This window comes from Ursus americanus, chromosome 21 (genome assembly GCF_024610735.1).
Source record: "Ursus americanus isolate L20-20 chromosome 21, mUrsAme1.1.p, whole genome shotgun sequence".
Lineage (NCBI taxonomy): Eukaryota > Metazoa > Chordata > Mammalia > Carnivora > Ursidae > Ursus > Ursus americanus.
This window is the reverse complement of record NC_142147.1, coordinates 6,687,549-6,710,724: the sequence shown is the minus strand read 5'-3', so window position 1 is coordinate 6,710,724 and position 23,176 is coordinate 6,687,549. Positions and strand designations below refer to the sequence as shown.

At 48.8% G+C, this 23,176-nt stretch overlaps 1 protein-coding gene across 3 annotated transcripts in view; it reads left to right on the top strand.

Annotated features, from left to right (window-relative positions):
• ABCC12 (ATP binding cassette subfamily C member 12) overlaps positions 1 to 23,176 on the top strand; it is a 65,690-nt gene that overhangs the window by 22,564 nt on the left and 19,950 nt on the right. The window contains exons 10-20 of one of the 3 annotated variants that reach the window (XM_087853340.1): positions 359 to 430; positions 2,753 to 2,877; positions 10,571 to 10,643; positions 12,281 to 12,484; positions 15,933 to 16,067; positions 16,177 to 16,252; positions 16,336 to 16,407; positions 19,239 to 19,328; positions 19,996 to 20,099; positions 22,015 to 22,212; positions 22,913 to 23,139. In XM_087853340.1, the coding sequence (XP_087709466.1) occupies positions 359 to 430; positions 2,753 to 2,877; positions 10,571 to 10,643; positions 12,281 to 12,484; positions 15,933 to 16,067; positions 16,177 to 16,252; positions 16,336 to 16,407; positions 19,239 to 19,328; positions 19,996 to 20,099; positions 22,015 to 22,212; positions 22,913 to 23,139 (1,376 nt within the window). Of the gene's footprint in view, positions 1 to 358; positions 431 to 2,752; positions 2,878 to 10,570; positions 10,644 to 12,280; positions 12,485 to 15,932; positions 16,068 to 16,176; positions 16,259 to 16,332; positions 16,408 to 19,238; positions 19,329 to 19,995; positions 20,100 to 22,014; positions 22,213 to 22,912; positions 23,140 to 23,176 lie in introns of those variants that run through there. The other 2 variants (XM_087853341.1, XM_087853342.1) reach the window with 2 other exon arrangements.

Below are 23,176 nucleotides of genomic sequence, written 5' to 3'. Positions count from 1 at the left end.
GCAGCCTTCAACTTCTGTTAGATTTGTTTTCCTGGAGTGTGGGCACAAGACAATCCTCATGACCAGGGCCTGTGTGTCCCAGACCAGCACAAGGCTGTTTCGCATCAGTGCTTGCACATGATTTCTGGAAGTCCTCCGGGCACTCCGCTGTGCTATGCCAAGGAAAGCACTTAATTAAGACTTAGGTTCTTGCCTCCTCCCAGGCTGTGTATCAGGTTTGGGGTGTGAGGCTGTAGCTGCCACCTCTTAGAGCCAGCAGTGACCCCTTCGAGCCAGCACAGTTGGGGGCAACACCTTCGGCCCAAGACCCTCTGAGAACTGGTGGAATGACTGTGTCTTTTTTCTGTTTCTTCGGTAGGGGAAGGTCTTGGGAGTATGCGGGAATGTCGGAAGTGGAAAGAGCTCCCTCATTGCAGCTCTCCTAGGACAGGTAAGCTGCGAAGATGGAACACTGACATGACAGTCAAATGGCCCCCTGTCTGCTGTGTCTGGGACCCTTCGAGAACAGTGGACCCAGCAGCTGGGCTCGGCTGCATTGGACATCCAATAACAGATATTTCCAGGAGGTTAATGTGCTCAGCAGCCCCATGTCCCTTTTCCAGGTGGTGCTGAGTTTTCATACACTCCTGGTTTTGCCTCCGAAGGACATGTGTTAAACAATGACTGTTTCCTTGCCTAGAGTGCCATCTTTGTCAAAGGAAGAGACAAGTCATGAAGTACATGGTATTTCCCATGACTTGGGCCATCCTGACTAGAAAGGCAGGCAAGGTGGCTTGGCAGGGAAGGACCGAGGAACCTATGACTTACCGTGACTCTAGATGTGTTTTTCCCCTTGTCCATCTCCATGTCCCAGTGTCTGCCCAGAGCACTGGCTCAGCCAGGCCTTCCTTGATGGAGCGGCTGAAGGCACACATCAACTACAGCAGCAGTGTGCCCTCAACTCTCTGCAGACCTCGGGGTAGGAAGAGGGAAGAGCTCGGGGTTCTTGTCCTTTGCCACTTCCGGCTGTGTGACTCCAGCGAAATGGCCTAGTCACTTAATGTATTCACAGGGCTCTAAATTGATATGGTTTCTCATCCCAAATGAATGAATATTAGGTCCTCTTTCTCCCCACCCTGCTGTTCCTAAAGAGTAGTTTGGATGCCTGTAGTAGGGAGACGAGGCACCTCTGAAAAAACAAGCATGCTAGGCTCAGAAGAGCCTGCTAGACTAGGGTGACTTCTTTTGGCCTCAGTTAACTCATTTCTAGAAAGAGTGACAACCCCTTCCCTGTCTGAAGGAGGAGGTGGGGACAGAATCCGGTGAGCTCCTAAGGTCCCTTATGCTCTAGGATTCTGTGTGTGTATCTCTGTCCTAACCCTAGAGTCCGCAGGTGTGTTCCAGGTGACCCATCCCAGTTCTCTACTTAATAACAGGAGTCTCTCCCCGGCATGCCCTAAGAGATGAGCCAGCCTCTGCTCAGATAGCTCCAGCAATGGGGAGTTCATTATTTCAACAGCCAGTTCCCTCTTTGGAGAGTTGTGATGTATATGGAAGTGAGGTGTGCCTCCTTTTAACTTCTGCCCTTTGGTCTGCTCCTTTGGAATCTCTCAGAGAAAAGAGAGTCTATCTCCCATGTGACAGTGGTGAGATCACATGCCTCTGCATAGTCCCTGGGATAGAGGCAGCAGGGTGACCGCTGAGTGGGCTGCGGACTGCCTATGCTTACCACCTGTCTCAGCCTCATGCTCACTGTTGAACCTTGGATAAGTAACTAAGCCTCTCTGAACCTTGGTGTCTTCCTCTGTAAAATGGGGGTTAGGAGGGTCATGGTGAGGATTACACAAGATGACGTATATAATCATTATAGGGTCATTCCCAGGGCCAGTCGTGGTGATCGACATTTCGTGTGTACTTGACCCTGTGCCTGGCATATACCCCATTCACTCACTTCTTATCACCATTCTTGTCATATCGTTTTCTCTTCTCCAAGTCTAATGTTCTCTGTCCCTTGGACCATGCCTGAGGTGAAATGGCATCACATCCCTTGACCTTGGCTATCTTCTGTCCCCGTCCCTCACAAATCCTGTCTCCTGACAGCTTTGAACAGGGCATCGTGACTAGTGACCACTGTTACCTGTTAGAGGCCCACCACGTGGGATCATCCTAAGTGAACTTATGTGCTCAGGGTCACACACCAGAGCTCACGCAAGTTTTTAATTGGATTGCTCGATGTGCCACATGAAACCAGATTTCCCACTCCTCTTGAAGAATGGGAGATTCTGGCTGCACCAAACCTGCGTCCTTGTCCCCGGCCCCGCACGAAATGTGCAGCTGAGTTGAGGCTGCTTCCTTGCGACAGGGCACACCAGGACCACCGTCCACAGCCGTGCTGGCTATGTCCTGTCCCTGGGGCCTGGCTGAGGAGGGTGGGATCCTGCTGGTGCACCTGGAGGAAAAGGAAACCTTTGTGATGGGTCCTCTCAGAGGGCATCTGGTTATACGGAGGAGCCATGTGGCCTCTCCAGCCCACAGTAGAGCTCCCCACTGTCCCTTCTGTGACATTCCTGCCTGGCCACTTATAGATTTTTGACTTTGTGGCCATCAGACCACAGACTGTTGTGCTTTGCAATGTGGGTCAAGACGTCTTGTTGACCCTCGTGCACCATCACAATCAATGTCCACGGAATCAGTGGGTGGCAAGGGTGCAGCGGGCCCCTGAAGAGACGTCTGTGAGGTGTAGCTTCTGAAGGCATTCCGGTATTTTCTCCAGATGCAGTTGCAGCAGGGGATTGTGGCAGTCAATGGGACTGTGGCCTATGTTTCCCAGCAAGCATGGATCTTTCATGGAAATGTGAGAGAAAACATCCTATTTGGAGAAAAGTATGATCACCAAAGGTAATATTAACCTTGAAACGATGAGGCATTTGGTACTTTCTGCTATAGATGCTGATGTCATCGTGATGCTTGCTAAGTGGGTTTCTTTAATGAATTCTGATTAAACAGTCATCAGATCCAAATAGGTGTTGGTTTTTCTCTTCCTGACCCAAGAGTTCAGGAGAGGCGCCTTCTGCAGACCTGTGACCACACTCTAAGGAATGGATAGGATTGGCACCTCATTCCCAGTGCATATGTTCTGAGGTTCTCTGTAACGGTGCATATGTTGTCTAACTGCAGAAAGATATATCTGGCAATTTTGCTTTAGGCCGAGTAACCAAAACTGCTTGAAATCATGAGCAGCTGGTACGCAAATTAATCAGCCCTGAAATGATTAATTGACATCAGATCTATAAGGATATATTGCCGTAATATACTCAAAATGATCTAAGGGAAGAAAAACGAAGTTCAAGTCAGAATTTTTGGATACACTTTGGACCGATATTTAAGCACTGGAAAGTAAGAGCTTTCTATGATTCTTTCCTGGATTTGCTCTGCTGCCATGTACATTCTCTCATTAGAGTTCTATAAACACCTATTTAGGGAAATCCTGGCATTATATCCCCATTTTACAGATGAAGAGGGCGAAGCTCAGAAGGGGAGTTGACCTGCCCAACGTCAAGGCTATTAAATGGCAGGGGTTTTTGGGTCTTGAGTGCCAGGCCAACATCATTTGTCCTCCCTGGAGCTTCCTGACATCTGGGTCCCCTTGAAGCCTCCCCAGGCTGCATGATGCTGAAGTAAAGACCCATGGAGTTGCTTTTTTTTTTTTTAATTTGGCTATTAGCTCTCCAGTGATGGTCTGGACTTGTGTATTTTATTGCCTGAACCCACAAACTGTCCTTGCTGGCTGACGTTGGCCAGCACGTGGGTTCCCAGCAAGGGGTCTATCATGTCCCCTCCTCTTCCCTGGCCATGGCATCCTGTTGCCAGGAGGCTCAAGAGCGGCAGGAAGGTCTGATCAGTGCAGGAGTCTTCGGCACCAGCCAAACTGCTCTGCTCAGCATTTCCTGGCCTCCTCCCCACCGCACCTGGAATGTTTTTTCTTTCTGTAGTAGCCAGCTAGGAGGAAGGATTCCTATCTTTATCAGGCGGGATGTCAGGGCAAATATTACCAAATGCCTGCAATTTGGAGGACGGTGCCGGACGATGGGGGAAAGAAGGGTGGCTCAGACGGATCTTTGCCCCTGAGGTGTTCAAGTCTGGAAGGGTCTGCAAGAGATGTGCAGGAATACGGTGCACCAAGAAGCAATGTGCCAAGAGGCGCGAGGTTCTGTTGTATTATTCAGAGGCAGCTGAGCTCCTGAGACGGAAGAGAGCGTGGAGCTTGAATTGGGCCTGGCAGAGTAGATCAGAACACCCCTTGTGTGTGGCGTCCCTAGGGTGAACATGGTGGCTCTCAGGCCACAGGAAGCAGGAGACTGGGGCGAAACTTAAGATGGGGGTAGGGGTGGCAAAGGGATGAAGATGTGCCGAGCAATCTGCGTCTCGTAATTAAAGGTCGACAAGGGTAATACTGTGAATAATCACCACCACGGATGGAGAATTTGCAGCGCTCCAGGAATTGCCCAGATGGCTTTACAGGTGCGTTCTTGTTTCCTTCTCACGACCCCATCAGAGTTATTAGCCCAATTTATAGAGGGGAGAGTGAGGGTCAGGGAGGTACATTCACTTGTCCAGGGTCACCCAGCTGGATTCAAACACAGATTGTTCTAATGGCAAAGCCCCTGGTCTTTTAAAAAAGTTTTGGGTTTTTTGGGTTTTTTTTCAATTTGAGTATAGTTGACACACGTTACATTAGTTTCAGGTGTACAACATAGTGATTCAACTTCTCCATATGTTACTGTATGCTCACCCTAAGTGTAGCTACTGTCAGTTACCAACTCTGTTACAATATCATGGACTAGACACCCTGTCCTGTACCTTTCATCCCCACGACTTACTCATTCTGTAACTGGAAGCCTGTACCTTCCACCACCCCCTTCACTCATTTTGCCCATTCCCTTCCCCCACCTGCAACCCTCAATTTGTTTTCTGTATTTATGGGTCTGACTCTGCTTTTTGTTTGTTTATTCGTTTGTTTTTTTCGAATTGCATGTATAAGTGAAACCATATGGTGTTTGTCTTTCTCAGTCTGACTCATTGCATTTAGTATAATATCCTCTAGGCCCATCCATGTTGTTGCAAATGGCATGATCTCATCCTTTTTTAAGATTATGGAATATTCCATTACACACCACACACACACACACACACACACACACACACACACACCCCACACACCCACATCACATCTTCCTTATCCATTCACCTATCAGTGGACACTTAGGTTGCTTCCATATCTTGGCTGTTGTAAATAATGCTGCAGTAAACATAGGGGTGCATGCATCTTTTCCAATTAGTGTCTTTGTTTTCTATGGGTAAATACCCCATAATGGAATCACTGGGTCATATGATATTTCTATTTTTAATTTTTGAGGAAACTCTATACTATTTTCCTGAGTGGCTGCACCAATTTACATTCCCATCAACAGTATATGAGGGCTCCCTTTTCTTCACATCCTCTCCAACACTTGTTATTTCTTGCCTTTTTGATTTTTGCCATTCTGACAGGTGTAAGGTGTTATTTCATTGTGGTTTTGATTTGCCTGATGATTAATGATACTGAGCACCTTTTTAGGTGTCTGTTGGCCATCTGGATGTCTTTTTTAAGGAAAATGCCTATTCAAGTCTTCTGCCTATTTTTTAATCAGATTGTTTTTTTGGTGTTGAGTTGTTATAAGTTCTTTATATATTTTGGATATTAACCCTTTATAAGATGTATCATTTGCAAATAGCTTCTCCCATTCAGTAGGTTGCTTTTCTGTTTTTTTTTTAAAGATTATTTATTTATTTATTTGGCAGAGAGACAGCCAGCGAGAGAGGGAACACAAGCAGGGGGAGTGGGAGAGGAAGAAGCAGGCTCCCAGCGGAGGAGCCTGATGCGGGGCTCGATCCCAGAACCCTGGGATCACGCCCTGAGCCGAAGGCAGACGATTAACGACTGCACTACCCAGGCGCCCCGTGCTTTTCTGTTTTGTTGATAGTTTCCTTTGCTGTGCAAAAGTTATTTGTTTGTTTGTTTGTTTGTTTGTTTGTTTGTTAGTGGGTCTAAATTTCATGGCCTGAGATCAAACCTGAGCTAAGATAAAGAGTTGAATGCTTGACTGACTGAGCCACCCAGGGGCCCCCAAAAGTTTTTTATTTTGATGTAGTCCCATTAATTAATTTTGTTTTTGTTTCTCTTGCCTTAGGAGACACATCTAAAAAAATGTTGCTACAGCCAATATCAGAGAAATTACTGCTTGTGTTTTCATCTAGGATTTTCATGGCCTTAGGTCTCACATTTAGATCTAATCCATTTAGAGTTTATTTTTGTGTGTGGTGTTATAAACTGGCCCACTTTCATCCTTTTGCACATAATTGTCCAGTTTTCTCAGCACCATTTTAAAAAAATGTATTTTATTTATTTATTTGAGAGAGTGAATGATAGAGAGAGAGAGCATGAGTGGGCAGAGGAGCAGAGGGAGAAGCAGACTCCCCGCTGAGCAGGGAGCCTGATGCAGGGCTTGATCCTGGGGCTCTAGGATCATGACCTGAGCCAAAGGCATATGCTTAACTGACTGAGCCACCCAGGTGCCCCCAGCACTATTTATTGAAGAGACTGTCTTTCCCATTGTATATTCTTGCCTCCTTCGTCATAGATTAATTGACCATTTAAGTAGGGGTTTATTTCTGAGCTCTCTGTTTTGTTCCTTTGATCTATATGTCTGTTTTTGTGCCAGTACCATAGTGTTTTGATGACTATAACTTTGTAGTATATCTTAAAATCAGGAAGTGTGATGCCTCCAGCTTTGTTTTTCTTTCTCAAGTTTGCTTTGGCTACTTGGGGTCTTTTGTGTACCAAGATACAAATTTTAATATCATTTGTTCTAGTTCTGTGAAAAATGCTATTGGCATTTTGATAGGGTTTGCATTGAATCTATAGATTGCTTTGGATAGTGTGGACATTTTAAATCCAATTCATGAGCCCTGTATATCTTTCCATTTATTTGTGTCACCTCCAGTTTCTTTCATCAGTGTTTTATAGTTTTCAGAGTACAGAACTTTCATCTCCTTGGTTAAGTTTATTCTTAGGTATTTTATTATTTTTTGGTGCCATTGTAAATAGAATTATTTTCTTAATTTCTCTTTCTGCTACTTCGTTATGAGTGTATAGAAATGCTACCAATTTCTGGGTGTAAATTTTGTATCCTGCAACTTCACAGAACTCATAGTAGTGTTTTGGTGGGGTTTTTAGGATTTTCTATGTACAGTATCATGTCATCTACAAATAGTGCCAGTTTAACAACTTCTTTGCCAGTATGAATGCCTCATTTATTTTCTTGTCTGATTGCTGTGGCTAAAACTTCCAATATGATGTCAAATAAAAGTGGTGGGAGTGGATATCCTAGTCTCATTCCTGATCTTAGAGGAAAATCTTGTAGTTTTTCACCACTGAGTATGATATTAGGTGTGGGTTTTCATATATGGACTTTATTATGTTGCGGTATGTTCCCTCTAAACCTACTTTGTTTGGAGTTTTTATTTGAATGAATGTTGAACTTTGTCAGATGCTTTTTCTGCATCTATTGAGATGATCATATGATTTTTAGCTTTCATTTTATTGATGTGATGTACCATGTTGATTGATTTGCAAATATTGAACCATCCTTGCATCCCCAGAATAAATCCCACTTGATCATGGTGAATGATCCTTTTAATGTATTGTTAAATGGGGTTTGCTAATATTCTGATGATTTGGACATCTGTGTTCAATCAGGGATATTGGTCTGTAGTTTTCTTTTCTTTTGTGGTGTCTTTGTCTGGTTTTGGTATCAGGATACCGCTGGCTTCATAAAATGTATTTGGAAGCTTTCCTTCCTCTTCTATTTTTTGGAACAGTTTGAGGAGAATAGGTATTAACTCTTCTTAAATGTTTGGTAGACTTCACCTGTGAATCTATCTGGTCCTGGGCTTCTATTTTCAATAAGTTATTATTATTATTACCGATTTAATTTTGTTACTAGTAATTGCTCTGTCAAAATTTTCTATTTCTCCCTGATTCAGTTTTGGAAGATTATACGTTTCTAGAAATGTGTCTATTTCTTCTAGGTTATCCAGTTTGTTGTCATATAATTTTTCAAAGTATTCTTTTAAAATCTTTTGTATTTCTGTGGTGTCAGTTGTTACTTCTCCTCTTATATTTCTGAATTTATTTTTTGGGGTCCTTTCTTTTTTTTGATGCATCTGGCTAAGTGTTTATAAATCTTATTTATCTTTTCAAAGAACCAACTCTTGGTTTCATTGATTTTCTTTTCTGACTTGTTTTCATCTCTGTGTCATTTATTTCTGCTTTGATCTTTATTTTTTTTTCCTTCTACTCATCTTGGGCTTTGTTCTTCTTTTTCTAGTTACTTCAAGTGTAAGGTTAGGTTGTTTATTTCGGCTTTTTCTTGTTTCTTAGGTAGACCTGTATCACTATATGTTTCCCTGTTAGAACTCCTTTTGCTGTGTCCCAAAGATTCTGAACCATGGTGTTTTCATTTTCATTTGTCTCCATGTATTTTTTTAATTTCTTCTTTGATTGCTTCATTGACCCAATGGTTGTTAAATATCGTGTCGTTTAGACTCCATGTGTTTGTGTTTTTCCCAGTTTTTTTCTTGTGATTGATTTCTAGTTTTACTACTGTTGTGATCAGAAAAGATGTGCTATGATTTTGATCTTCTTAAATGTATCGAGGATTGTTTTAGGGCCTAATATGCAATGTATTCTGAAGAATGTTTCATGTGCACTTGAAAAGAATGTATATTTTCTTGTTTTTGGATGGAATGTTCTTTATATATCTCTTATGTCCATCCAGTCAAATGAATCATTCAAAGACACTTTTCTTATTGATTTTCTGCCTAGATGATCTATCCATTGACGTACATGGGGTGTTAAAGTCTTTTACTATTATTATAATACCATCATTTTCTTTCTTTGTATTCATTAATATTTGCTTTATGTATTTAGGTGCTCCAATGTTGGGCACATTTACAATTGTTATATCCTCTATTTGGATTGATCCCTTTATCATTATGTAATACCCTCCTTTGTGTCTTGCTTTAAAGTCTATTTTGTCTAATATAAATATTGCTACCTTGCCAAAGCCCCCAGTCTTCACCACCATGTATACCACTTCTAAAGTTGGTGTATGGGAGTCATGCTCAGGGCTATGCCCAGCTTCTGCTCCAGGACATTAAGCGCTGCAAGGGGCCAGCATGCCACCTGAAGGGCAGCCCATGATCTGCCTGCTCACTCTGTTGTTGGGGCCCTTTATTGGGAAAGTGTGTCCTGCAAAGTCTGAGTTATGAGGCTTGCTCACTGTCATGCATTGAGAAGAGAGGATCCCAATGATGCAGATGATGCTGATGATATCAATCAGCTAATCAGTCAATCAATCAATCAATCAACTAATCAATTAATTAACCCTTGTAGAGGCAGGCAGCCTGTCAAGTGGGACAGAAACCTAGGCCCGGTGGTGGGAACTGACTGTTCCTTGGATAGGGCATGGGCTTGAACTGACGCCAGGCCCGTCAGGGAATTCAGAGCAGGAAGTAGCTCCTGAAGCAGTGATGTGGTGTACTGTGGTGCCCTGGGAAAGATTCTACTGACGGTGGGAGCCATCTGAGTGGGAATGAGGTACAGAGATAACCCAGGGAGGAGCGTGTGAAATTTTCCCATAGCTTGAGACCTGGGCATTTTTGAGTTCCTACCCGCTAACTTATTGACTTTCCTAGATCCCTTGCTGTCAGAAGTCCCCAGGGAGTGAGACTGGGGTCATGCCCATAGTGGTCACCCAGCTTAGCTCTCCTTTGCAGGATGAGGTACCGATCCCAGCAGTATGTCTGCTGAGAGTTAGTTAGGGTCTTGCCCATTAGACTTGCAACAGACCGTCCCAGTGCTAGACAGTGGGCAATGTTGAGGGACAAAACCAAGAGGCCAGGAGGTCCAAGGAACTGAGATCCTATTCCTGCTTGGCCTCTGTTCTTCAGGCAGTGTTCTCTGTGCCCTGTGTAGTCAGGTGTCTCAGGGGGAGAAAGCCCTGCTCCCTCCAACCTGGTAGGAGTGACTGGTGGATAGAGGGGTACCCTGGAGCAGATTCAGGTCATTGTTAATAATCATCCCCAGCACCCCGCTCCTACCCTCCACCCACACACATCTGTTCCATTCATGGCCTCGCATCCTCCAGGAAGCCTCCCACAGTGACCTCAGCTCACACTGGTCACTCTCAAGAGCAGTGCTAGCAGTTGGTGCCCCCAGTTGTCCCTTCAGAGGTTTCATGTACATGGAGTCATCTTCCCCTCAGGGCAGGAAGCCTATGAGGGAAGGAGCCATCCTTGAGTCAGCTCTGCATCAGGTATGTGGGAGATGCCTCAGGGTCAAGGGGAAGCTGCCTTTGGACATCAAAGATGAAGCAACTGGCCAACTCCTTGCCTTACCCCAGTGACACCAGCAATGCCTTTCCAGGTAACCCAGGGCAGCAGTGGGGTCTTTTGCCACCATGCTGACTTCTGTCATTTGTGTCTACAGGTATCAGCACACGGTTCGTGTCTGTGCCCTTCAGGAGGACCTGAGCAGCCTTCCTTATGGAGACCTGACTGAGGTGAGCGGAGCTAGGAGCTCAGCCGCACTGCGGCAACATGGCAGCCTGGCTGCCTAGGCTGAAAGGGCTGAGGCTGGCAGGCCCTGGTTCCATCCACATTTGGATGCCCTGGAGGACAGAAAGGTCCCAGGAAGTGTGGGAAAAGCCAAGTTCTACCATCCTGAATTCTCCATCTGGGCTTATTCTTGGGGGAATATTATAATGGATGTGGTACCAACCCTACCTGTGTTGGTTTCGGTGTGGTCACTGCTGGAGCCATTCCCTATCTCCCTGTTAACTTACAGAAGGTTTTTGGTGAAAGCTGCTTCCGTATCTTGTGGACAGGGTCTGTCATCCAAAGACAGAGGTCCAGCGGTGCTGCATTGTGGCTGGAGTCCCAAGGGCCTTCTTCTTACCTCATTTACTCTGTCCTCCAAACATTGCTCCCAGCTGCTTGTCCAAAAAGCTGCCTGGGTCCAGGGTTGAGCCTGCCAACTCAGATGACCCAGGGTGGGGCTCACTGTGCCATCTTCCTGTCTCCCCATCCCCGTGTGCTCTCTGCTTAGTCTTTGACTTTGCCCAAAAGCCCTAGAGGAGACCAGACAGCTAAAGTGCTTTGAAAAAATGAGTTTGGAATACATTGCCTTTCTCTGCTAGGGCCCTCCATGTGCCTACATCAGGGAAATGGATACACAGCCATCCTGGCCTGGCATTCAGGACCTCTCTTGCTGCAGCCCCGGCCCACCTCCCCAGGGTTTGCTTCTGTTCATCCCTACCTGCCTAAATGTGCACTTGCCTTCCAGCCTCCAGACCTCTGTTCCTGCTATTGTTACCACCTTTCAGGTTCCAACCACAAATCCACCCCCTTGAGGGAGATTTTCCTGAATCCTACAGTCTGCAGTAATTTGCCCCAGAATACTTGGCTTATGTTTCTCAGCTGGCAATTGTTAAATTCTGCTTTGTACCATTATTATGTGTATAACTGACCATGCCTCCACTTTCTGCTGATATGTGAGCTCCCAGTAGATAGGGGACTTTTTTGTTCAGCTTCATGTGTCCTTCCCCTGTGTTCACAAGCTATCTAGCTTTTCATCCTTTCTACAGATACTTACTGAGCACCTGTTCTGGGTCCGGTGTGATGCCAGACCTTAGGGATATAGTGATAAACAAAGTAGACATGCCTTCTGTCTCTGTAGAGCTTAGAGGGCCTAGTGGAGGTGGGGAGTTGGTCCACAAGCAAGCAAATTGAGAGCCTCCTTGTACATTTGCTCCCAGGCTCTGCTCCCTCCTGTTCACCTGTCCACGCTCCCAGAACTTTCTGCTCAACAATTCCCTTTTCGTATTAGTGGTCAAGACATAGCCCCTCTCTATGGGCTATGCACTGGAATGGGGCTGTGGTGAGACAGGTCCCCCTCACTCAATATTGGAGTTTTTCTCTAGTTGCCACTGTCCACCAGGCTTCCTACAGAAGTGAGTCTTCTACTTCCCGGGGCATCTGGTGCAGTCAGGAGGTCCCTGTAAAGGGTGGAGGAACCGGAATGTAGTAATGATCAGTCTGCAGAAGAGTCTTGAGAAGCTTCAAGAAGCTCTTCTTCCCTGAGGACTGCAGGGTGGGAATGGGGCCCAGAGATGGACAGTAACATTGCTCCTGTCTACAGATTGGGGAGCGGGGCCTCAACCTCTCTGGGGGGCAGAGGCAGAGGATCAGTCTGGCCCGTGCTGTCTACTCAAACCACGAAATCTACCTGCTGGACGACCCCCTGTCAGCAGTGGATGCCCACGTGGGGAAGCACGTTTTCGAAGAGTGCATTAAGAAGACGCTCAGGGGGAAGACAATCGTCCTGGTGACCCACCAGCTGCAGGTGACTGGGACTGGCAGGATTAATGAGGTCACAGGATGGGTGTGGCACCTAACGCTCATAGAACCTCCTCTTCTGCCTTAATCTGTCCTCTCCGAGGCTGGCGTCACCTGGACAGGACCAGGGACGGAGGGAGCGAGGTGCATAGGTGACATTCATAATTCTCCCCGGCCAGCCCAGCCTGCACACAGCCTTGCCCGCTCCTCTCTGGGCATAGCCTCTCTTGGTCCTAAATTTGGGTCAGTGGGGCCAAAACCTTTCTTCCACCAGAAGATAGACTCTCTGGAGGCAAATGACCTCTAACCACGGGGTGGACGTGGGGTACTTCCTCCAGCTCTGGACCACCGACGGTGGGGAGGTGGGAAGCCAGGTGGAAACAATTCAGGCCCCACCCTTCCTCCAGCAAGGGCTAGGTGGGCCTGAGGACAGGAGTGCTTGGGAGGGGGATAAGGGGCTCCGATGTCCTTGGCATCACTCGCTGGGGGGAAAAAGGCTGGAGACCAGGGCTTTTGGGCTAAAGCAAGACTCTTTTCCTTTCTCAGAGCCACTCCCTTGGGCTCAGGAACATGAAGCTTGCTGAGGAGTTACTAATCTTGCCCTGAATGGGCTTGAGAATTGGGCAGAGTGGGGAGAGTTCTCACAGTGTCAGCCTCATCAAGGGTTCTGAATGCCTGGTAGGAATCTGAGACTCCCCTCTACCGTGAGACAAACCAGATTTCCCCCTGCCTCCATCTCCCCTCTCCACAGTGAGCCCCTATAGGCATGGGGTGTGTGTGCGTGTATGTGTGTGTGTATACATGTGTGTGGATCTCCTGCTGGAGGAGAGATCCCATGAGACTGACCTGCATTGAAAGGACTGTTAGAGCAGAAGTCCTGTCTTCTTTCCTCTCGTGCCACCTGTGGGGAAAATATTCAGCAGGGGCCTGGTCTGGGGGTAAGAGGCAAACCTTGTGGTCTTTGCAAGGGTAAGTCAACCTAGGGGAGAGGGAGGCAAATGAGGTCACCATGGCTACAGGGTGCTCTAACCAGCATGTCTAGGATCTTCTATCAGTGGCCAGAAGGGCTAGCTTGAAGAGGGGGAGATTTCTTCAAGACCCAGGAAAAGCATTCCTTCCCATTGCTATAGTTCTGCCCCCAGCCTGGGTCTCTTTGCTGAGGACCAGAGTTCTCAGAATAAGCTCTAAGCATCTGAATTTTGGGTTCCCTCTGAGTGGGCTCAGTCACCTCTAGGAAGCATCCAGTGGTGCAGACAAGTTGCTCTATGGCCAGGCATCATAGTGGAGGAGAAGGCTGGATTTCTTCTGGTCCGCCATGATGTCAGTGGGAATGGCTCTCGCCCAGCCAGGGTGCTAAACGTTGTAACCACAGCTCTGCACCGTGAGGGTCCAACCCCTGGAGACCCCTGCCATGGGGAGAGCTGTCCTCCTGAGGGGTCCTGGGGATCTGGGAGGGGACTCTGGTCCCTGACAACTGTGGGTCATAGCTGTCTTTGCAGGAATCTTCACTGGGGGGCATCGTCACCTCAGCCCTGGTCCAGTCTTTGAACCTTGATGACTAGCAGCCTGACGTCAGGCAAGAGGTCTCTCTCCCCCAGGCCCGAGTCTTCTCAAAGGGTCTACCTTTCACCAAGGTCATTTTCTCTTTTTTGGAATGTTGAAAAATGCAAGCAGCCACCAGATGGCACTGGAGTCTCGGTCCAGCTGTCCGTCGTTGGGGAGGAGGGGGCTCTGAGGCCCTGAACTGGAGCCCCGGGGCTTTTCCAGAACATTGCTCCACTGCTTTTACTCTTGGGCCCACAGCCAATCCGGATGCTTCCCAGTGCCTGGGCTGGGCGATTACTCTTCTTTTACTTGAGGAAACAAATGAGATGAAGCCTGCGGTCACCACTGAAAACCAACCCAGGGTCAGATTTTTGTGAGTTTGCAGAACAAAGCCGCTCAAAGCATGCCAGATCTCGCTGGCATGAACTGGGGGGGCTCACTAGCCAGAGGGCCTTCACCAGGAACATCTGGGGCTAGCATGTGGGTCCCCACAGAGGAAGAAAAGGCTGTGAGGCTGTCGCATGCCTCACACTGGTGCCTCAGTTTCCCTATCTGGAGAATGGGCTGATAACCGAGCTGCCACTTCCTTTACTGGCTTGTGGGAGATTGAGACATAAGAAACAAAACACGATCAGGCTTTGAAAAGCTAGAATATGCTATATAAAGGTGAGAGGTTATTTTCAGGAAAAAGACTCAGAAAGTGTCTCTACTAGGCATTAAAAGCCAGGCTGTTTCTTGCGTAGCTGTATGGGAAAGTGGACGAAGAGCTGAGTCATTAGTCCAAGGGAGGCAGAAAGGCTGGAGCTGCCCAAGCTATCAGAACTGCTGTCATCTGGCCTTTTGGGCACCACGCCCATTCCCCCAGCATCCCGTCGAGAGTACAGTGACCGAATGTAGCCGCTTCTCTCAAGCTTTGAAGCAAGGCATCAAAAGTTGATTTGACTTTGGGTGGACCCCGAATTCAGGGGAAGACCTCTGGCCTGTATTGCAAAGGCTTTGTTAGGCCGAACCATCTTAAATATCACAGCATTTTGCTCCTGTAGGAGGGACTTCCTGCTCTTAGATGGGTTGATCCTAGGGAGAGAAATCTATCTCGTTCCAAATGCGAGGAAACCCCAATTAGCAGAACTCTTTGATCTCAGGAGTGATATGCAAATGAAGGGAACTCAAATTAGAAAAAGAGAAATGCTTTGGGCAAAATGTGGGATGCCATATGAAATGTAGCTATATTTTTATCATACAGATAAAGCTGGTGTCAACTCCTCAGGCCCGGTGTGGGTTGGGGGGGCCAGGGGAGGAGTAGGGCCTGGTGGCCGGGGACTGCTCCATGTTCCGCTTCTCCTGGGCTAGATGAGGATGATGAGGTGGGCTTGTAACGTTGTAGCGAAGGAAGGCCATTGCTGAGGTCCTATTTCTGCTCTCCACCAGATCTTGTCTTGCAGTCACTTGTCAATTTCATATTCCAAATCCCACCTGCCCCCGATCAGATTTCTTAGCAGGGCAGCTCATTTAGGGAACAGTGTTTCCCGGTGACAACGAGACGCCCCCTTTGTCCTCATGACACCAATAGGCACTGGATCAGTGCTTCTCAACGGGGGGCCATTTTGCCCTTTAGAAGGCATGTGTCAATATCTGGGGACATTTTTGCTTAGCACAACTGGGGAAGGGGGATGCTACTGGCATCTAATGGGTAGAGGGAAGGAGGAGGCGGCTAAGTCTCCCACAATGCACAGGGCAGCCCCAGTCCCTGCCCCAACCACAAAGAGCATCCTGGTCCTCAGTGCCAACAGTGCCCAGGTTGAGAACCTCCGTGCTAGAGGAGCTCGGGATGCCCCTGGATGGGAGCTTGGCATGGCGCTCTTCTCGTACCAGGCAGGAGTGTGCTGTAGGTCACGTTAATGTCTTTGCAGTTCTTGGAGTCTTGTGATGAAGTCATTTTGTTAGAAGATGGAGAGATTTGCGAAAAGGGAACCCACAAGGAGTTGATGGAGGAGAGAGGGTGCTATGCAAAACTGATTCATAACCTCCGAGGGTTGCAATTCAAGGTAACTCTTCACACCTGGGTGCAGGAGATGGGGTCTTTCGCTCTCGCTCTCGAGCCTGGCAAGAGGTCCTGTCCTGGAACTTACAGAAGGAATGTCGTTTTGTCTCCAGGATCCCGAGCACATTTATAATGCAGCAATGGTGGAAGCCCTTAAGGAGAGCCCCTCTGAGAGAGATGAAGATGCTGGTACAATCCGAGTTCGAACCACTCCTCTCTTATTGCCCATGGCTCACGAGCAGACACAGATCTCTCTTTATTTCTCACCCTAGTTTTGGCTCCAGGAGATGGGAAAGATGAAGGAAAAGAACCTGAAACAGACTCAGAATTTGTAGACATAAAAGGTATTTGCTATTTGTTCCCTCAGTTACATAGTCTTACATATTTGCTGAGCGTTCTGGATAGAGAAATGTAGGCACCTTGTAAGTCCTTTGGGGGCAGCTAGAATTAGCACAGCTGACTGTCATGTGAACCTTGGGGTTAAACTGCCTGAGTCCAAACTCTGGCTCAACCACTTGCTAGTTTTGTGAGTTGGCACAAGATACCTGGCCACTCTGAACCTTAGTTTCTTAATCCGTAAAACGGGGGAATAATAACCAACCTCATAGGTTCTTGCAAAAATTACATGAGAAAATGCACATAAAATGATTAGCCCAGTGTCTGACATATAGTACCTCTCGATAGTAGTTATTATTGTTTTAGTTAGAGAGGTCAAAGCAGTGCACAGAGATTGGTTGGAGGCAAAAGCACGCGCAAGAGAGATGCATCACATTCTTTCTGGGGAGCGTTGAGAAAGGAATGTGCAGCACTGACAACACTGGGTGGGAGGACTAAGCATTCTGCTATGTGCTGGGCACCACACTCGTCTGCATAGACAAAAATATGAGATCTCAGGATCTCATGGTCTGGTGGGCGACACAGGCAAGGGGATAATGATAATCATGGGAAACTGGGATAAGGGCAATGGGAAGTTGGAGTGGGCATGACAAGTCAGGGAGGGCCTCACAGAGGTGGCAACCTGGGGATTGGTCCGTTGAAGGTATGCAGGCGTTTTCTGGGGGGGTGGGGAGCTGTGGTGAGAAGGTGGGAGAAGGGGAGGATTTTGAGGTTGAAGGCAGGAAGGAATTCCAGGAAGGCAAAGAGAAGAGAGGTGGGAGATAAGATAAGCCTGGTGAGGGCCAGCCTCGTCAAGCTCCGACTTCTCCCCGCGCTCTTCCCTTCCACCCCTGTATCCATTCAACACTTGTGGAGCACCTACTCTATGCCCTTCCCCGGGGCTGGGCACCGAGAGGGCAGGGATCCAGATCCACTGTCTGTCTTCAGAGTGCCCTTGGTGGCTTCCCAAGTGAGAGCTCTGTTCCTCAGTAATGCGTAGCTGGGGAAAAAAAAAAAAAACAACCAAACAAAACACACAAAACCTCAGTGTATTCCGTCAAATTTAAGATACCATCCATTTTAAGATCTCCATCATTTTGTGTACCACTTAGAAAGAAAAATCTCTGCCAATTAGATGCTATGGCATACTACCGAATGGAAGGCACATCCTGATTTCAGAGATGTAAAAATGTGAAAAAAAAAAAAAAAAGTGAGTCTTTGAATCGATGAAATTTGGCACCATGAATGGTGCTTGTGACAAATGCATGCACGTTTGGAAAGACAACATATTTTTATCGCTCTGGAGGCGGCCAAGGCTGAAGTGAGGTGCCCACCGTCTCTTCCACGCCTTCCTGGGAAAGCTCCAGGCTGCCAAGGACGTGAGGTCCTGTGGAGAAAGTAAACCCTGCTTCTCTTTTTCTCCTCCCCCCCCCACTCTGGAGGGGAAACTGAGCGTTTGAACCCACCTGCTCTGGACGCTATAGGAAGGGAGCCGGTTAGAGGCAGCAGTGCCCCCCGCGCCTGGCACCTGGGCATTTTCTTAAGCACAGCAGGGGGAAGAGCATCATCAAGCTCCTGGTTGGGCTGGGGCTACAGTGGGATTTGACTAGTTCCCTTTGGGCTCCAGGATGTCTTTCATTAGGCTCCGCCAACCCACGGAGGCATCCCCCTCATTTTGCAGGCCTGGAGAGAGCCACAATGCGAGGAAGTCAGGCTGAACACTCTGAAAGAAGTGCGAAGGCTCCCAGGCAGAGGGTGTAATAGTAGCGCTATTCGCAGGTGTGGCAGCTATCCCTCTCGGAGCCAGGTGCCGAGAGCCCATGCGCAGGGGCACCCCCGTGTCTAGCTCTGTTGATCTCTGTTTATGAAAGCCATGTCTGGTAGAGGATTCTGCTCTGGAGCTGACATTTTCCTGCTCTCTGAAGGAGAGGAAGGGGAGGAGCGCTCAGTTCCGACTGCCGGGAGCTGCGTTAGCCAGCGTCCCTTCACCTCTGCAGGTGCTTCCCATAACTTGACAGTCCTTTTGCCGTCCCTTTGGAACGTGGGGAGGACTTGGAACAGCCACGTGGAGGGAATTGGGCGCCCAGGCAGCGGCTGACCGAGGAGGATGCCCTGGGTTTATTCTGGAAGGCAGGAGCTCCGAGAAGACAGGAGCCATCACCTCCTTGCTCACCCCGCAGTAGTGGCTGTGGGGGCCTTTAGCACCTCAGTGCATGCAGCCCGACTCCCTGCAGTATTCTTGAGCCTGGGGGCTCTCTCTGCAAGCTGCCAACCTCAGGTCAAGCTAGAAGTGTTGGGGAATTAACCCCGTAGGGAGGAGCCCTCACCCAGGGACCAGTGGGATTTGTAGAAATATCCTCTATCCCTCTGGTCGGGTGAAAACCTGTGAGGTGTGTGTTCCACACGGGCTCTGACACTTCTCTGCATTAAGATTAAGCTCCAGTTGCCCACTGGGGTCGCTGGCTTGATGAGATGCCTCCTGTGGTTCCCTAAAGCTCCCGAATCCATACCCCCTTCTCAGGAACTACTTCTACAGGACTAGACCAAAACAACCCTTGTATGCCAGGGCTGAGCACATAGTAGTTGCTAAATAAATATTTCTCGAAAGTCTGAAAGCCACCTGCCTTGCAGGCCTGTGATAAAGATCAAATAACAAGAACAAAAGTGTGTTGGGAATTTCAAAGTGTGGGACAATGGAAGGAAGGGTTGGGGGTGTGGGTGTGCAGGAGGGGTGTGCCTGACCCGCTGGGCTCCCTCCTGCCGCCAGCACGCGCCGCAGGACTTGTGTCTGTCTCCGTAGTTCCTCTGCACCAGCTCGTCCAGACTGAATCCCCTCGGGAAGGAACCGTGACCTGGAAAACGTACCACGCGTACATTAAGGCTTCCGGAGGTTCGATCTAAAACAACGGGTTTCTTGATTTAATTTGCATGAAAAAAAAACCTTTTCTCAAACTGTTGGGTTCACATTTTATGATTTCCTTAATAATGACTCCTTTTATGCTAGAGCCATTTATCGATGCTTTTATTTTTTTTTTTCCATCTGAAGTCTGATAATACAGCCTTTTAAATGGAATCACCCTTTATCTCCATTAAAGCTGCCAGACTCCGTTTATTGAACCTGAGTGAGCGGCTCCATGAACCAGCCGTGGTTCTTCCGCACCTCGCTGCTTCTTCCTGAGTGCGACAGCAGTCCGCCCAGGGCCTGCCTTCAGTGCAAGGTTCCCATCTCAGTGTGCAAAAATGCCTTATAATTTTATTCCCTGCCCAGCAAGACTGGGTGTTTGTTTGTTTTTGAAGAATACTGAGTTGCTTCTATTAAGGTGCATATTGGTGTTTTTTTCAATATATTGGCAATTTGGACCCATTTTCCAACCAGGTGGAACACATGTCCCCATCAGGGTTCAGGGTCCCAACACCCAGACTTGTGACAGCAGCTGGGAAGGTGGTTCCCAGGGATCAAGGCCCTCCTCCTGCAGGCTTTGAATTTTCTATCAGGGTTGGACCCCCCCGTGGCCCCCTCCTCTGTAACCCCCTGGACCTCTCCTCTCCTCTTGTAGGGTACCTCCTCTCTCTGTTTGCGGTGTCCCTTTTCCTCCTGATGATCGGGAGCTCTGCCTTCAGCAATTGGTGGCTGGGTCTCTGGCTAGACAAGGGCTCGCAGGTGAGTTTTCCTTTGGCGTTGGAAAAGGTTGAGTCAGTTGTGGACGGAGAGCATGAATGTGCCCAACACCACACAATGAACCTCCCGCGGCCCCTTTCCATGAAATTGAGATTAGTCGCCTGCACAAATTCCCTTTGATTTTGCATGACAAGCAGGGCGTCTGGATTTTTATGTGCCACCCTCACTTTTGAAAGGATTGACTAAAAATGTTGTGATTATGCCAGGCGAAGGCAGCATGTCTGAGGAGGGCCCTGGAGCGGCCAGGGAAACCTAGCGTGGACTTCAACCTTCCGGCCTCTGAACAGAAACTGACATCTTATTGTCGACGCTGTCGGGTGTCGGAGGGTTCCAGCTCTGTCTGCCCTCCAGAGCTCCTCCGAGGAACCAGACACGCAGAAGCCAGACTCCGTTCCTAGTCGTGCTGCAGACCTACCATAGGTCTTTCTCAGACACTGGGTATCTGCCACCCATGGGTCTCCTCTAGACCAGGGCCCCTCCTGGGAAGGACTGATAATTCTGCTCTTGCTGGCGCTTGCTAAAAACTCTCCTAGCTTTTGGCCAGTGGTTCCGAAGCTTTCCTGGAGCCCCTGGGAATGCCGTGGGCCCATCCTGCAAGATAACATTTTGGTATAGTTCTGTTGCTGTGACAAACTGAGGTGGGAAGGCACTGGGGAGATGTAGGCAGGGGAGAGGCCGCTATAGCTCTCTCAGAGGTTGGCATGGCTTCCTGAGGGGATTCCCAAGGGGAGAAGCCAGTGGGTGCTCTGCACTGTGCAGGAAGAGGGCCATCTCTAGAATATTCCCCCAGATCCTCCCTGGCTCATGAAGAGCTCTTTCCGTGGAGAGCCCAAGGTTTCCGGTCAGGATGGAACATCCTCCTAGGTGTGGTGCTTCCCCAGGGGGCCGGTGCCATCGGCTCATTGAGCGTGCGGCAGTAATGGCAGACCCAGGCGTTTGCCCTGCCCCCAGACGCCGTGGGCACAACTTGCCACGCTGTGAAGCCTCCTCTGTTCAAGCTGGGCCCCTTCATCAATTAGCTCCCCAGGGAAGCTTTTGCTTTTATGGATTTTCATCCATCAGCCACCACCTCTGGTTTACATTTCCGCTATTGCTGTAATCAGCAAAATGGCATTTAAAAGAAAGAGGCTTGTTTGCTCCCCAAAGGCAGTCTTGACTTTCAGCACATGGCTCGGAGAAAAATGAAGCTGCCAGTTTCTCCGGAGGAGGAGATGGCCTCTCCCCAGAAATGCTAGCAGAAATGTGTGTTCTCCCCTCAGCAGGATGGAGCCGCATGTGGTCTTCTTGAATCTTCCTAGAGCCCCGTGGTTCACCAGGCTCCCTCCTCCCTGCCAGGGGCTTCAGGGTCGTGGACCAGTGTCCCCCAAAATGCTCCTTGAGAAAAAGAAAAGGGAGGGGACTGTGGGGTTGGCCCATCCTACAGAGAGAGGCCCCCTACGCCTCCCCAAAGGCCTGGTGATTTCTGCCAGGCAGGTTCCTGATATCCTGTCCTGTATGGGCTGCCCGAGGGCTTTTCAGCCAGCCTCATGAAATCCAGATTTCCTGTGCTTCTGTCATCTTCCTGGCCCAACATCACCTTTGGTCTTCTGAGGTATAGTTTGCTTCTGGGACAGAGGCTCTCTGGCCACCCTGTGCCTGCCTGCTTTTCCTGCTTTGCTTGCCCACTGACTGTGCCGAGCCTCGTAAGTCAGGTGCCTTGGGGGCAGGTAGCCCAGCAGGAGGACCCAGGCAAAGCTCAGAGGTCCTCCAAGGGAAGCGACCTGATTTTACCACCCGGTTCGTTCTTTGCAATCATGCACCGCTTTTGAGTTTCTTCTCTCTGGAAAGATCCTCTGGCAAATTCCCATTTTCCTGACAATTAACCGATTCTTGGTGCTTCTCTTGGTTTTCTCCAAAGATGACCTGCGGGCCCCAGGGCAACAAGAGCGCGTGTGAGATCGGCGCGGTGCTGGCAGACACGGGGCAGCGTGCGTACCAGTGGGTGTACGCAGGGAGCATGGTGTCCGTGCTGGTGTTCAGTGTCATCAAAGGGTTCACCTTCACCAAGACCACACTGATGGCGTCCTCCTCCTTACACGACCACGTGTTTGACAAGGTACTGCTCCCAGGGGCCGCACGCGATTCCGGTCATTCAGTCAATAGCATTTATTGAGCACCTGTGACGCATCAGGCCCTGTGCTGGGCTCTGGGCACAGACCCGATGCTCGAGGAGCTTACAGTGGAGGAAGCAATCAAGATATCTACTATCGACTGTGAAGGCCCACTCCAGGGACTGCGGGGAGGGGTCACGGGCCCTCAGGCTAGACGAGGGGCAGAGGTGAAGGTGGTCAGGAAGGTTTCCTGAAGACACTGCACTGGAGCAGACATGCACAGGTCGGCAGGCCATCTTCCGCTCCAAAGAGCCCTGAGTCCCCAGAGGGCCTCAAGAAGGGCTTCTGGCCACCTCCTCGTTCCATGGCTGCAGGAGGCAGAGCTGATTATTTTATTGATTTATTTTATTGCCAAGGCCCACAGGCGTGGCTCACACTAGGCACACAGACACAGGGGAACTTAGATTGTCCCCGGCCACGAACTACCTTCCTCCTCCCAAAGATGCCCCAGGCCGCATCCCAGGTTCGGTCCATTCCCCGGGGGTCACAAGAATGGGGAGCATCCTCACTTTCCCAGGATGGCCTGGGACACTGTGTCAGGCCCTGGAAAAATGCTCGAGCTGCTTGAAGTCTCCCAGCCCCAGCAGAGCGGTCAGTGCTTCCTAAACACACACCTGGCCGCGGACTCTCTCATTTTCTCCACAGATCCTAAAGAGCCCAATGAGCTTCTTTGACACGACTCCCACTGGCAGGCTAATGAACCGTTTTTCCAAGGATATGGACGAGCTGGATGTGAGGCTGCCGTTTCACGCGGAGAACTTTCTGCAGCAATTTTCTATGGTGCTGTTTATTCTTGTGATATTGGCCGCTGTGTTTCCCGCTGTCCTTTTAGTCCTGGCCGGCCTTGCTGTCGGCTTCTTCGTTCTTTTACGGTAGGTCGATGTGCTGTTTAGAAAGCAGCACATGAAA